Source organism: Podarcis raffonei, chromosome 1, assembly GCF_027172205.1.
Source record: "Podarcis raffonei isolate rPodRaf1 chromosome 1, rPodRaf1.pri, whole genome shotgun sequence".
In the NCBI taxonomy this organism is placed as follows: domain Eukaryota; kingdom Metazoa; phylum Chordata; class Lepidosauria; order Squamata; family Lacertidae; genus Podarcis; species Podarcis raffonei.
Window position 1 is genome coordinate 92878800 of NC_070602.1, and position 15025 is coordinate 92893824.

The 15025-nt window shown below is 40.8% G+C and overlaps 1 protein-coding gene across 1 annotated transcript in view; it reads right to left on the reverse strand.

The window, feature by feature from the left end:
* Positions 1–15025, reverse strand: part of HEG1 (heart development protein with EGF like domains 1) — a 54991-nt gene that overhangs the window by 24473 nt on the left and 15493 nt on the right. Inside the window, exons 2-6 of the mRNA XM_053404396.1 lie at positions 7305–7640; positions 6416–6742; positions 3473–3799; positions 2633–2956; positions 321–647 (exon numbers count right to left, since the gene is read on the reverse strand). Coding sequence (XP_053260371.1) covers positions 321–647; positions 2633–2956; positions 3473–3799; positions 6416–6742; positions 7305–7640 — 1641 coding nt within the window. The remainder of the gene's footprint in view (positions 1–320; positions 648–2632; positions 2957–3472; positions 3800–6415; positions 6743–7304; positions 7641–15025) is intronic.

The following is a 15025-nucleotide window of genomic DNA, read 5'->3' on the forward strand; positions in this document are numbered from 1 at the left end:
GCTTATATAAACAATACCACTGAGAGGGAGAGGGCACTTACCACACGGATGCTGATTTCCAGGGAGTGTGTAATCTTCAGATCAGCCCTTAGGGTGGGGCTGGAAAAGGGATGTCATAAAAGAGCTAAATTGTTCAAAGGTGTCCTCTAAGCACAAACAAGAGTCCCCAGGGCTATAATGCAAAGCTTATGTGAACTTTCTCTCATTGTCTAGGGTCAGGAGCAATCCCCTCTTTTTCCACAGGAAATTTGGTTTTACACCAGCCAAGGCAAACCAGTGCTCTCAAATCTGTAACAAAACAGAAGATCTTAATTCTTTACCTGTTGCTTCTGAAGGGGACTGGGAATGTGTAACTGCTGCTTCAATAAAATCAGTGTCCTCTGTTGACAAATTCGTCTGTCTGGTCTGCCTTGGAGTCAACATGTAAGAAGAATTAGGGAGGGCCGAAGAGCTGGAGATTTCAGTATTACCGGCGATGGACTTTTGTGTTGTGTTCTGAGAAATGCTGTTGTTGCTTAGAGTTTGTACTGTCCTCTCTCCACCTCTGTCAGGTAGAACTGAAACAGATGCACTGTCAGTATGAGAACTAGAAATACTCCTCTCTGTATCTGAGCTGCTTGCTGACTGGTGATCAAGATCTTCAGTAGCTGAAACAGTAAAAAAAAGAGAGAGATGTGCCATCTCCAGATATAGAAAGAGTATCTCAAGTTTTATTATGTAGTTTTCTTATAATCATGCAGATCAAATGGAAAACATGAAGGGGGGCCTGCGCGCTGCAGCCCAATAAAAATAATGAATGCTTAGATTAATGGTTGAATTCAAAAAAATCAATGTGCAAGAGGAATGGCTTCCACCCACACAACAGAACTTTCCCTCCTCTCCTCCCACACTGTGCCACCACACCAAACCCAAATCTATTCTGATGGGTTGCTCTGATTAGGAGGGTTCAGAGGCCACTGGAGGGGAGGAGTGAGATGGGAAGCTCCACTGCGAGAGCAGAAGTCATTCCACTCACACAAATATTTAGTTGGAAACAACCCATTGTTTTATGACAAAAAAAGTTCAATGTTTTTGTACATGGTTTGTTTTTATTTCCAGTTGTCATCATAACATTGGAAACATTAATTTGGATTAAATACATTTTATAGCATAAATTAATAAAAAACATCTTTTTTGGTCTTTTTTCTTTCAAGTATGTATATATCATGTTAAGTACCTCTATACTTCATTAATCCATTCCTCAATAGTTGGAGAAATTGCTTGACTTGTACCTGGTTTTTCAGCTGCTATAATCTCCAAGACCATTTATATATATATACACACACACACACACACACACACTTGTTATAGGTTAAAATGCATATGTGGGTACATGTTGAATCCCTCTGCTCTAATTTATTATACTTTTATATTTCCAGTAAGCTGAACCATAATTTTTATTTAACTATTTAACTAATGTACCATTTGAAACAGTTCTCTCTAATAGCCACCTTTAATAAGAAACAAGTGTTCCCGTTGGCAAGACATTTTCACAAATATATATAATTACATACACTCCAGTATATTAGCTCCATCCGCCATATAGTTTTAACTTGATTAAACTCACATATGTATTCCAGGAGGGGAAAAATAGATCTTTGACAATATGTTGTTATTATTACCAGTAATCAATCAGTCAAAATATGTTAAGGTTCTGAAAGGCATATTGGGTGACATCCGGTGATCTACCAACAAGTCACTGTTGATACAATAGATCCCCCTGCCCTGCCCCAGTGTGCCCCTAAAATTTGTTCAAGACAGTTGGGAGTCAGTTTGGAGTAGACAGGGGAGCAACGCAGGAGGTTCCAAGGGAGAAAAGGAATTGTTCTCATTGCATGTGTGGAGGTCCATTCATGTGATGTTGGACATTGCCAAATGATTCATATCCCCTCCAAAAGTGCAAATAAGTCCTAATTTGAAATACCAGTACAGTGGTACCTCGGTTTACGAACGTAATCCGTTCCCGAAGTCCGTTCTTAAACCGAAACCATTCTTAAACTGAGGCGTGCTTTCCCTAATGAGGCCTCCCGCCGCCGGTGCCCTTCCACTGTTCGGATTCCGTTCTTAGACCGAGGTAAAGTTCGCAAACCAAAACACTATTTCCAGTTTTGCGGAGTTTGTAAACCAAATTGTTCTTAAACCGGACTGTTCTTAAACCGAGGTACCACTGTACTATACTATTTAGACATTCTAGTCTTAAAGAATAATGACCAACAATTAAAACCTCATGTTTGCATAATCCTCCATTTTTTCTAGATTTTAAAGTTTCCTTACTTAGTGTAAAAAAAACAGGATAATAAATGACTGAATCTGGTGCAGATTTGAGTGGGCTCAAACATACCATAACACCTGTCCTGTTTTCTAAACCAAATTGAGATTAAAGAGCTACTGTTAACTTCCTTCAGTTGTCTGCACATTTGTAGACAAGTTTATTTCAAAACCTCCTTTAGTGGTTTGTCTCTCTAATCTTAGCCTATCTCCTCTTGCTCTCGTTTTTTAAATCTATTCATCCTAATGCTTTGGTTTCATTGTTACACCAGGCAAGTGAAACAGTACACTGAGATTTAGAATAAAAGAGATCTTCATGCTTTACCTGTCATTCCCAAAGAAGCCTGGGAATGTGCAAGCGTGACTTCGGTGAAATCATTGTCCCCTGGTGACAAATCCATTTGTCCAGTCTGTACTGGAGTTAACATATGAGAGGAATTTGTGAGGCCTGAAGAGGTGGAGATTTCATTGCTAGCCATTGTGGATAGTTGTGTTGCATTAAAAGAACTGCTGATGTCTCTCAGTGTCCGCAATGTCCTCTCTCTGCCCCTATCAGTTAGACCTGAAACAGACGCACCGTCTGTGTGAGAAATGGAAATACTTCTCTCTGTATTTGAGCTGCTCCTTGGCTGACCACTGTTTTCTGCAGCTGAAACACAAGAGCAAGACATTAGATGTGCCATCTGCATGCGCTAAAAGGGCATCACATTGCATTTCTTCCCATAATTATATTCAGACAGCTCTAATGGAAAACAAGTCCATATCCCCTTTTGTCTGACAAAAGCAATGAAGTTCAGAAAGTTGCCTTAGAGTATGATAAGAAAGTGTGATCCTGTGTTGAGTCAGTCAAAAGGGTGGTTGTCTGTGAGTAGTAGAAAAAGGAGTGAAGGTATGACTGTGTGTATGTAGGAATGCTTCATTTCTGTGCTTTTAATGCTTGCACTGCAGTGGGTGCTGCTGTAGAGGGCGCTCTGGTGCTTTTGGGTCTGGGAGACAGAGCCCAACAACATTTGAGGAACACAGGTTTCCTGTCTCTGAGCTATAAGGTATTTGCTCTTTTTCTCTTCAAGTTTATATTCATTGCTAATGTTTGGGCATCATCTTCACACCAGACAAGTGAAACAGTGCTCCAAAACCTGTAATAAAAGAGATCTTCATCCTGTACCTGTTGTTTCTGAAGGAGCTTGGAAATGTGGAAGTGCTGCTTCAGTGAAATCATTGTCCTCTGGTGATGAATCCATTTGTCCAGTCTGTACTGGAGTTAACACATCATGTGAGGAACCCATGAGGCCTAAAGAGGTGGAGATTTCATTGCTAGTGGTTGGGGATATATGCGTTGCATTAAGAGAACTGCTGACATCTCTTAAAGTACGTAATGTCCTCTCTCCATCCCTTTCATTTAAACCTGAAACAGACACATCATCTGTGTGGGAACTGGAAACGCTTCTCTCTGTATTTGAGCTACTCCTTGGCTGACTACTGCCTTCTGCAGCTGAAATAGAAGAGGAAGATATTAGATGTGCCACCAGCAGGTGCTGAAGGTGGATCTTATTGCGTTTCTTCCCATAACTGCATTCACACATATTTAACAGAAAACAAGTTAATTGTGCTCCAGTCCCTGCACCAGCTGATAGAAATGATAAAACCTTGGGGGGAAAGTCAGGGTTTAAAACCTTTATAATAAAATGTGAGGGGAAAGTGCTAGTATAAAAGAACTGCTTTGAAATATTCAAAAATATCTACATTTTTAGGAAATTCCTACAAGCAGTAGCTTGCTCCACTTTAAACCCAGTGGAATACTGTAAACCCTGCAAAGCTATAGGATTGTGTTATGAAAGGAACCTCTAGTGTGACTCACGTTTTGGGACCAGAAAGGGCAAGAGACTTGAGAAAGCAAAGAACAAGATCTTGGAAAGACGGGGAAGATGCTAACTCTGGCGCATATTTCTGAGCGATCGTTGTGCAACATATTTTCTCTTTAACTGCAAGGCTCTCACCCACAAGCCAAATTAGGCTCACGGGGTCTTAATTTGGCCCACAAAGTCATGTCCCAGCTAAGTCCACCTGCACCACAGCCAAGGCACCTTCAGACTTGCTCTGCAAAGCACATCACAACTGTGGCATGCAATATTGACAGAGGGGATTGACCAAAGGGAGCTGGTGTTACTATTGTGATGCAATCCATTTTCAGCTGGAAGCTCCTCCTCAGAGTGACACTATAACTCTATGCATTATTATAACAAGACTTTAATAAGGCAGCATTTGATAAGACACAACCATGATTATTTACCCCGTCAGCTTCCAACAGACATTGTGTATTTCAAAGAGCCCATTTCCATTAACTGAATGAGCTATGTCTGCAGCCCTTTTGCAGCAAGGATCAAAGTGCAGCAAGCCATCAAAGTTCAGGATAAGATTGTGGCTAAATGGTAGGCAAAAGGAAGTCAAAAGCCAACAGCTATTCCAAAAGCCCCCACTCAGACATCCTACGAAATAATCTTGCTGGCAAGTAAGTATGCCCACTGAATACCCTTGGTCCCAAATAAGGAGATGGCCTCTTTGTCAAGAAATGGAAGCAGTGCTCCCAAGTCTTGGCATCCCCATTCACTCACTCTTTTCTTCCTACCAGGTCCCAACCCAAAGAATGCACAGATTGCATCAGCAGGATATGAGGTAGCCAATGCTTCTTCTGCCCATCCCTTTTTCACTCTACCCCTGCCTGTTTCACTTGTTGGTTTTCTCCCTTTTCTGTTCTTAGCAATGAAACCAGAGCTAAGTCAATGATCAGTAGTAAACTCCACCACCGCCTGGAAGAGAAACTGAGAGTGGGGCAATTGAATTGTGTTGCTTTCTTGTTTTGCTGTCCTGGGCTCCTTTGGGAGGAAGGGTTGGGTAGCAAATTAATAAAAGAAATAAACTGGGAAAGGCTATTCAAGAGGTGAACAAATAAAATCCCAGCTTGGATCAACAGGAAGCAATAAAGAGGAAGTGTTCCATTTAAAGGCACAGAAGTTCTGAAAAGCATTAATAGTGCTTTGCCGATTGCTGGTGCTAAAACTGTGCCTCCTCATGGGGTGGGAGGTGGGAAAACATGGGAAGAAATGTGAGTGAACAAAAGAAGGTGATTCTAAAGAAAAGGGATACTGTGGAAGCAGTAGGATTTCTCCCACATTGCATCTTTTCCACTTTTGTCTTATCAGGATTCACCCGTCTAGAACCTAAATCAACTCTCCAAAATTCCTGGTAAAATTTCTTCTTTTGCACAACTATTTAAAAACATAGGAACCATCTTCCCCTTTCCATCTACCTTTTTCCTATAAGTGGAAAAGATGTCTTCCAGTGGTTACTGGTCATGAAACCCCAGATGGGAACATCAGTCTTTACCAAAAGTATACTATCCATGCTGATGATTAACAACAAGGAACGGATAGCTTCATCATGCTCTGCTTTATGAATTTCAGTGAGGAATCTTGCTATCCACTATCAACAGACTACTGCCATGACATAGAACGACAATTGTTTTGATTTCACATAAAATATCAACAGAGTTTCTGTTGTTATTTTTGAACGGCATGCCAAGAATCTAGTCCAGGCTTCCTCAACCTCAGCCCTCCAGATGTTTTTGGCCTACAACTCCCATGATCCCTAGCTAGCAGGACCAGTGGTCAGGGATACTGGGAAATGTAGTCTCAAAGCATCTGGAGGGCCGAGGTTGAGGAAGCCTGATCTAGTCCTCAAATCATAATGGTGACTTGCCTTACCACTTCTGGAGAAAACCCCCTCAAATTAATCATAAACAATCCTTTGCATTTTGGAACATACTAGAGAGCTTAAAGTTTTCAGATCTATTATCTCAGGAATCCTTTCAAAAACTCTGCAAGATAGCCAAGTATCATCCCAATATCTGAGATGCAAGGAGGCTAAGAAATAGTGGCTTCCCTGTCGCCACCAATATTTGCTCAGCTGAGATAAAATCTGCAGCAACTTCCTGGCTCACAGCACACATGGCATTACACTACAGCAGTTCTAAAACAGGATAATGCTATTATTTCTCTATGGAAATTCATTAAGAAGTAGACTTTTGGAACAGAAAAAAACAACAACATACTAGTCTTTGGAGGCAAGTAAGACTGGGCAAGCCGAATCCTTGCTGAAGAATCAGGAAATTGTGTGACCTTTGATGTGTTACTTCTTCCTCTGGAATGTGTTGCATGAGATGGGAACTGGGTTCGATCAGGAAAGGTGGTGACTTCCCTCTGAGAAACTGGGTCTTTTCTTGATGAATCAGTCAGAGCGACACTGTCTGTAAGAAACCGTGAAGTCCTTTCTGTGCCTCTGTTGGCCATTGTTGAACTGTCCATGCTGATGATATGCAAACTGGATGTTGTGCTGTCTGCATCCCACCTTCTATCTATATGGTGGCTGCTCCCAGTAACTGTAAATATGAAATGAGAAAATTAAACCCTATCAGGCTCTAACAATTTGGTATTTGAGGTGCAACCATGGCTTCCATCCATCTGATGTCTTGAATTACATCTGGTGTTGAGAACTGTACAGAACTTGCAACAACTATATTATACTTGGGCATTACACAAAAAAGCAACTGGAGGGTAAATCTTGCAAAATTGGCGAATATATACAAAATTCGTTATTTGCATAAATGTATGCAGGTTCAGCTTTGTGTGGCATCTTATTCATACCTTTGCTTGAAAGGGGGGGGCATGTCTCAGATTCCATTTGTTTTCATTTTCCAGTTAAATTCAACTAAGACTAACTACAAACATGTATAATTTAATGATGACAAACACCATTAAAAACCTTTATGTTTGTACATCTAATCGTTAACAAAGGAATGACCATAGCCTTTCAAATTAATCTGTGCCTCATCCAACTTCTCCTTATTCTTACACACACCCATTCAGCTTTATTGCTTCAGGTATTTTCCCAGGGCTTGTCAGTCCATTCAGTACAAAAAGACTTTTGATAGTGGAACTCACTTGGGTGATTATCCTCTGAAAGTGAAGAAACGGGTGTCCTGGGAGAATGTATCCTCAAAGTCCCTGTTTCAAATCCAGCAATATCCAAGGAACTTGGTGAGGTATCAGCTCTTCTGGCCTGCATCACCGAAGATGACTGCTGAGCTGTATCTCCAGACCTGATCATTTCAATATAAGCAGAGTTTCTTGTTCTGTCTGTAGACACAGAAGCACTGTCGGTTATCGTCCACAGGGTCCTTCCTTTGACACTGCCAAGGGCACTGAAGGCATCTGTACTGTGTACATGAGAGCTGGAAGTCCTTGTTTCGATGTTGGAACTTTCGCTGCTCATAATGGCTGGAGGGGAGAAAAAAAGATCATTAAAACAGAAGCAAAACCAGGTCTGATCCTAATTACCCTGGACAAGTCACAAATTTATTAGCGGACGGCAGATGGTTGTTATGTTTGTGTGTGTTTGGGCCCAACCTGTGCATATGTGTGCGCATGTGTGAACAAAAACAGAGAGGGAGGGAGAATGTATGTATGTGCATGCCCATGTGCCCCCTCCGTCACATCTCATGTGAATCATCTTGGGTTTCCACTCATTTCTCATTTCAGACTACCAATAGCAATGCAGCAGCAAAAAATACTGGGCATTAATTTTTTCATATCATCCCAGGGCCAATAGTTCTCTAGCAACAGACACTACACCACCACAGAATCCTTTGTTTTCATATCCCCTGCCCCTGGCAGTCATAGCTGCATGAATTACTGCACTTTGGAATGTATCCCAGCTTTGTAATTACACCCTGTTGACCTAATTTATCCTCCTAATTATTTTTAACATCTTTCCAAGAGACCATGGGTTGGCTGCAAACAGTTGGTGATCATTACCAGCGGTGATCATGCTTTAGCGAAGCCCACAATCCTTGCAAGTTAAGAACATAAGAGCATAAGAATAGCTCTGCTGGATCCAGCCAATGGCCCATATGGTCCAACATCCTGTTCTCACAGTAGCCAGCCAGATGCCTTTGGGAAACCCACAAGTTATCCATATGTAAAGATGTTTCAGCTTAAACACAGAGACGGGGAGATGTGCTTTCAGATAATGTATTCCTGGATTCAGAATCTCTTCTAGGACCATACAAGGCAAAGCCAAGTCTATTCTCATAACAACAGTGGTCTGGCAAACTCTGTCCTGTAGGTTCCCTTCATCTGTGAGAATCCTGTGCGTTCGGTTACTGTTATCAACATTCCAGAGCCAGCAAACATGAGTGTCCAGAGTGCTCATCAGTGACACAGTGAGACAGTGTCACACCAACAAATCATGCCCCCAGACAACAAGCTGCTTGCCGGGGCCAGTTTGCTCTAGAAATTCGAAAACCTAGCAGGCTGTGCAGCACATGCATTTGTAACTCAATGCCTGGAATGTAATGTAGACCATAGTCCCTTTTTAGCAGCACTCAAGCAGAAAAAGTTGGGTATGCGTGTGGGCATGCAAAAATGTATGCACCTTCCATCCCCCCTTCCAAATGTTTTGAGGAACGAGCCATCAGACTTGACTGCTCAGTGACACACTAATGCCTTATCCGGGTGGAATCACATGCTCTTTTCTGACACAGAGGTTCTGGAAAGTGTTGATAGTCCTCCCACATGATTTTCCCTTTAAGGTTGTGTTATGCTTTCTTGCTTGTTCTCTCACACGCTTCCACTTTCTCTCTGTGTGTGTCCATGCGCACATATACTGAGATGTAGCCAGAATTTTAAAGAGTGGACTCATCAAAACAGTTATGATACCAGCTATGGCCGAACTTGGCCCTCCAGCTGTTTTGGGACTACAATTCCTATCATCCCTGGCCACTTGTCCTGTTAGCTTGGGATGATGGGAGTTGTAGTCTAAAAACAGTTGGAGGGCCAAGTTTGGCCACCACTGATCTATACCAACAGTGAACTCATTCTTTGTATCAGTCTTGGGCTGCCCCTGCTGATGCCTAGTTTGTTGTATTTCTGATGCTATACAAGTGGTACTCTTTACCCTGAATTTTAGTCGATGGCTTCTATCATTGTCTTTAGTTACGGTTGCTTTTAAGATTTGTGATGGATGATCCTCACTGCATTTTATGTATATATAGCCTTAGTAAAGGTTTGGCTCCTTCACGCTCTAGATCAAGTGCATGAGAAAGAAATCCTTATCTTACTATTTGTTTATTAAACTTATATTCCCCACCCCCCATCCTGCAAAAGAGGGTAGCAAGCGTACAAGTGATAAAACAATTAGAACACCTAAAAAGCAATTCCAATCTGGATGCAGATCTTATAATATTGAGGAAAGTAAGATAACAAGTAATAGGAAAGCTGGTCTTTTGAGATAGATTAGCTTAGCAGAAGTTACAATGGCCTCTTATATAAGTAACTCCCTCTACATAAAGTTCAGTTATAAATTCTTTTGTCACATACAAAGCCACTACCTCCTGATTTGAGCAGAAATGGTGTCCATCCTCTCCTCTTGTTAAGATAAATTATTTTAGTTGCAATATGAAATTATCGCACAGCCTTCGGTATCTGTGACTTTCTTCCCGAGTTATAACTACAACATGAGTTGTGATGATTACCAGACTTGCCTATTATAAATGCTACTTCCTCCTACACATTTGTGATACTGTTATAATGCATCCAGCATAAACAGATTCTGCTTTTAACCCAACTTCTGGGTTTCCACTTTAGCTGTTTGACTGGATTGTGAAGTTCTTAAAACAACACATAATGGATGTGATCTATTTGTATAGCACATTACAATGGACTTCATCATATATTTTTTACTCTTGCCATTGAATTTACAGCTGCTATTTGCGTTATTTATAAATCAGTCTGAGTTCTGTTCAGCCCAACCCCCATGAACATTTCCTTGGAAGTTAGTTCAAGATAGTTGCCTTTAAATCTATGACATGTGTTCATCTGTCAGCAGCACCAGCCCTGCCTCTTCTACCATTCCCAATTATGTGGTTGCCCTGCAAGAGATGGTCAAGCAGATAATGATGCCAACAGTTATTTACCTGGCACTTCAAGGAGCAGGGCCTTTTCTGTGGTCTCCCCTCCCCTTTATAGAACTCAGTTCCAGGGGGACAACAGGCAAGCCCTGTCGCTCAGCTCTTTTAAATGAGCTCTAAAAGTGTGCTGTTTTAGAATGGCCTTTGAGGATTAAAATGTGAGATTGGTAGAATGGTTGGGCCATGCATGTCCAATGCTGGTTTCAGCCTATTTTAGTCCGTGTTTAATTGTCTGACTGTAATCAGATTCAACAGGTTTACTTTTGTATTTTAATGATTGTTACTAGTGTATTTCAGGGATCGGAAGCCACTTTGTGGGCTGACTGTTCTGAAAAGTGGAATACAAGCCTTTTAAATAAAGTGCAGAAATATCTCCCCAAAATTATGTTCCTTATGTGCTCCAGTTGATTACAGGTTTCGTTCATGCCTCAAACAGCAGGAAGCTCGCTAACATTACCATACGACTCAAATCTTTATTTTCACAGAGGTCAAAGGCACATAGACTCTGAATCCTCTCGCTCCATTTCTGCAAAGGGCAGCCACTAAGACTTGTTGAGGCCTGACCCTACTTAACTTGTATAGTCTGATAAGCTCACAACTCAAATCCTGTTCCTGCTCAATTTGATAGCAAAGCTCAAATTAACTCCCATAAGTGAGACTCCTAAAAAGGGGGATTACCGAATGGAAGTATTGGAATGTGGCAGCTGTTAAATGAAAATATTATAAACATTTTAGGAACTTTAAACCCAACATTTGTAGGGTTTTAAAAAGAAATAAAGATGGATACCTTTTCTAAATTTCACAGACTCTATGAAATCAATGTATAACAGCCCAGATAGGCTTAATTTATGAATTAATTATACATGTTCCTTTGGTATTGCATGCATCCCTGTTCTGTTAACTTATTTATGGCATCTGCTGACAAGGGAAACTGTATTTTTCATTTCTCTGTATACAGTATTATTATTATTATTATTATTATTATTATTATTATTATTTTGAAAAATGCATATCTGATCTGTAACAAAATACTTTGTATTGGTACAATTATATTATTTTTATTTGCCCCTTCATTTCCTCACCGTTTCCTTTTGTGTGTATTTGTTACTACACCGAGAAAATGAAACAAAACGTTTTTGAAACATTTCTGGGCAGAATATAAAGGCTAACTGGAAGACTTGCAGAAGGGAATTAGAGAAAAGTGTTTGCTTTTCAGCTGGGATGCCAGGATAAGCAACTCTGCTGAGTAGAGAAACGAAGTTCTGAGTTCTGATTTATTCAAATTTTGAATGGTTGAATACTTCAGAGTTCGTCTTCTGCAGTTATCCTTTCAAAACACATTTACAAATTAAACATTCAGAGACAAAAAGTGGAAAATTATATCACTCAATAGGTTAAAGATAATGAGCTCCTTCCCCACAATTTGTCCTTGGTAGATTCCACCCTTCAACAGCTACAAAAGTGTATGTGTGTATGGATTGGAGGACACAATCCACTATAAATGTGCTGTTTACACAGCATTATATTTTTAATATTATGATACAAAAGGAATTTGATTAGCAAATCTTATTGAATAAAAGAATGGATTAATCATTTACCGTATTTTTTGCTCTATAAGACTCACTTTTTACCTCCTATAAAGTAAGGGGAAATGCGTGTGCGTCTTATGCAGGCTGCGCAGCTATCCCAGAAGCCAGAACAGCAAGAGGGATTGCTGCTTTCACTGCGCAGCGATCCCTCTTGCTGTTCTGGCTTCTGAGATTCAGAATAATTTTTTTCTTGTTTTCCTCCTCCAAAAACTAGGTGCGTCTTGTGGTCTGGTGCGTCTTATAGAGCGAAAAATACGGCACTTAGGTTTCTAGTCCTCTCCATCGCAAAGACTCAGGCTGTGCTTTAACAAATTGAAAACATAGATTAAGAAAACAACCAGTTAAAATGAAATAAAATTTAACCATATCGGAACTCTTATCAACAAGACACACATGAGGTGATTGTGAGGCTATGTAGGCAAGGCCTGCCTACCCACCAGCTAAACATTTAGCAAACTTTGGAAATGGCCTGATCAGGGTATCATCCCATGTACTGTCAGTCATACATTAGTAGCTGAGTAAGACCACTTCACAAGCTTGCCTAATATACAGTCAGTAGAGAGCATGGTTGGTGGGTGTATTTTGGCTTACTCACACTTTAAATTTAAACCTCCCTAGTTTACAAGTTTCATAGCTGTAGAGGAACAGTCGCCGAGAGTCACTCTACGCACCTTTGTTCCCTTCACTTGCTGTTTACAGTGGTACCTTGGGTTAAGTACTTAATTCGTTCTGCAGGTCCGTACTTAACCTGAAACTGTTCTTAACCTGAAGCACCACTTTAGCTAATGGGGCCTGCTGCCACGCCGCCGGAGCCTGATTTCTGTTCTCATCCTGAAGGAAAGTTCTTAACCTGAAGCACTATTTCTGGGTTAGCTGAGTCTTTAACCTGAAGCGTATGTAACCTGAAGCATATGTAACCTGAGGTACCACTGTATTACATTTTTTTATTCCTCCCTTCCTCAGGACAGTGTACATGGTCTCTCCCACCCCAACCAAGGCTTTACCCTCACAATAGCCCTATGAGGTAGTTTAGAGAAAGTGACTGGCCCAAAGGTATCCGCTGAGCATCATTTATGAATACAATTTATACTTGGATCTCCCTAAACTATATCCAGTACTCTAGCTTATGCACTGATTCAAGGGCAGAGAATGGGGGGGGGCATCACACATCTCTAGCAGGAACCATGTCTGTTTTTTGGGCCCTCAATCGTTGTGGTCTCTGAAATGAGAGGTACATGTTGTACTTAATGCAAATGCCATGCTCTGAAGTGGTTGGTTACTCCCTTCCTTAGAAAGGGTGTCTTCTAAGTAAAGGAGCATCTGGCAACCTTAAAGCTAAAAAGATATGTTCTTCATCTTTCTGTAAATTAAACCGCACTGAACAAAAAGAGAATCTCATGAGAAAAGTAACTGAAACTGTAAAAATAATGTTTGCAATCTGGCAAAATCCACAGTAAGTCTTCACACTCAAGGGAGAGAGAAAGAGAGAGAGAGAGAGAGAGAGAGAGAGAGAGAGAGAGAGAGAGAGAGTGTGTCACAGAAGAAAATCTGTATTCCCTTGTTCCTCGGTCTGTGTAGGAAACCTTTAGCAGTAAGGTTTAGGCTGAAAAGAATAATAAAGAAGACAGTCGGCCTCTCCTGCTTCATGGGGTGGCAGCACACACTTTGGCAGCCCACTCCTTTATCAGCTACTAGGAAAGCAGCTCTCTGGACTGTGTTTTTCAAACACTGCTGCGGATGTAATGATTATGGGTGGAGGCCGTTTTGGAGCCAAGCGAGTTTGTGCTGTGCGAACAAAAGCTTCGGTCCTAAATCTGGACTCTTTCAGTTTCCTTCCGTGTTCTTTCCCTGAAAGGAGCAGCACTGAGAAAAATCCTCAAAGCAGAAAACCAATTCTACAGCGTCCTCAGCATGTGGAGAATATTCCTTAAAAAGGGTGTACTGTTTTCTCTGATAAGCAGGGGAATGCAATTAACCCTTTCCTTAGTGGGACAGGCAACCTGTTCAGCACAAAGGGAAACAATGGAAACCACATGGACAGACCACATACAAGTACCACTATTTTTTTTAATAAGCTGCACCAGCATGGTCTCATGCAGGCCACACTCTGGCACATGCGCAGCCACAGCACATTTATTTCACATTATTTGTAAACCTTGAATGTTGAGCAACCGGCGCTAAGCCCAGTGTAATGGGCTTTGAAATTCTGGGAATGTATGGTAATTATGCTGTTTCTGAGGACAAGTTCACACTTAGAGAGAGAGCTGCCACACACATGCCTTGGGAGCACACACAGGGAAGGTCACAGGAAGCACTGGTGCCTTTCGTGAGAATCTGTGGTTCCATTTGGGCATATAAATGTGGCACCTGCAATCTGTTTGACTGTAGCATCCTAAATCCTAAAATCAACAACAGTGCTGCATGTTTTGTTTTACAGGTGGCATTTATCAAAATATATTCAAATTTGTTTTGGTATTGCATTTGTTGAATTACATGCAGTTTTCTCTGCATAATACTCTATACTTCTTATTGACAATACACATTCCTATTTACTTATGCAGATCACTTCATTTGTAATGTCTCTCCATTTTGTTCCTACTGTGTTCTATACTAGGAAAACAAGCAAGGACAGGACGCCAATGCCAGATAAATCCAAGTAGGTCTCACAGCCCACCATAGAAAAAGAGAGAAAATTACCACAGAGTAGACTAGAAACTGGTTTAAATGCACAGGAGAAGATGAGAGCCCTATAAAAGGGCTAGCCTCCATGCATTAAGAACTCATAATGAGCCATGCACCTCTAAGGAATTATTAATCACCACCATCATCAATATTATTATGTTCTAAGTCTACAAAAATTTAAAAGTAAGGTTGCCAATCCATTATTATTTCTCTTTGAATAATACTTGAAAGAGGGACTCTCCATGTTTTGTGAATGCTAAAAAAATGTTCAACATGAGACCAGCATAAGGGCTGTGTTGGTTTTTGGGCATAGTCTCAATCTACAGTAATATTTTTTCTGCTAACAGACCCCTTTCTATTCAGAATCGTCAATAGACATTGGTTGGTTATAACTATTGTTTTCTGGTGCATAAAGAACATCAAG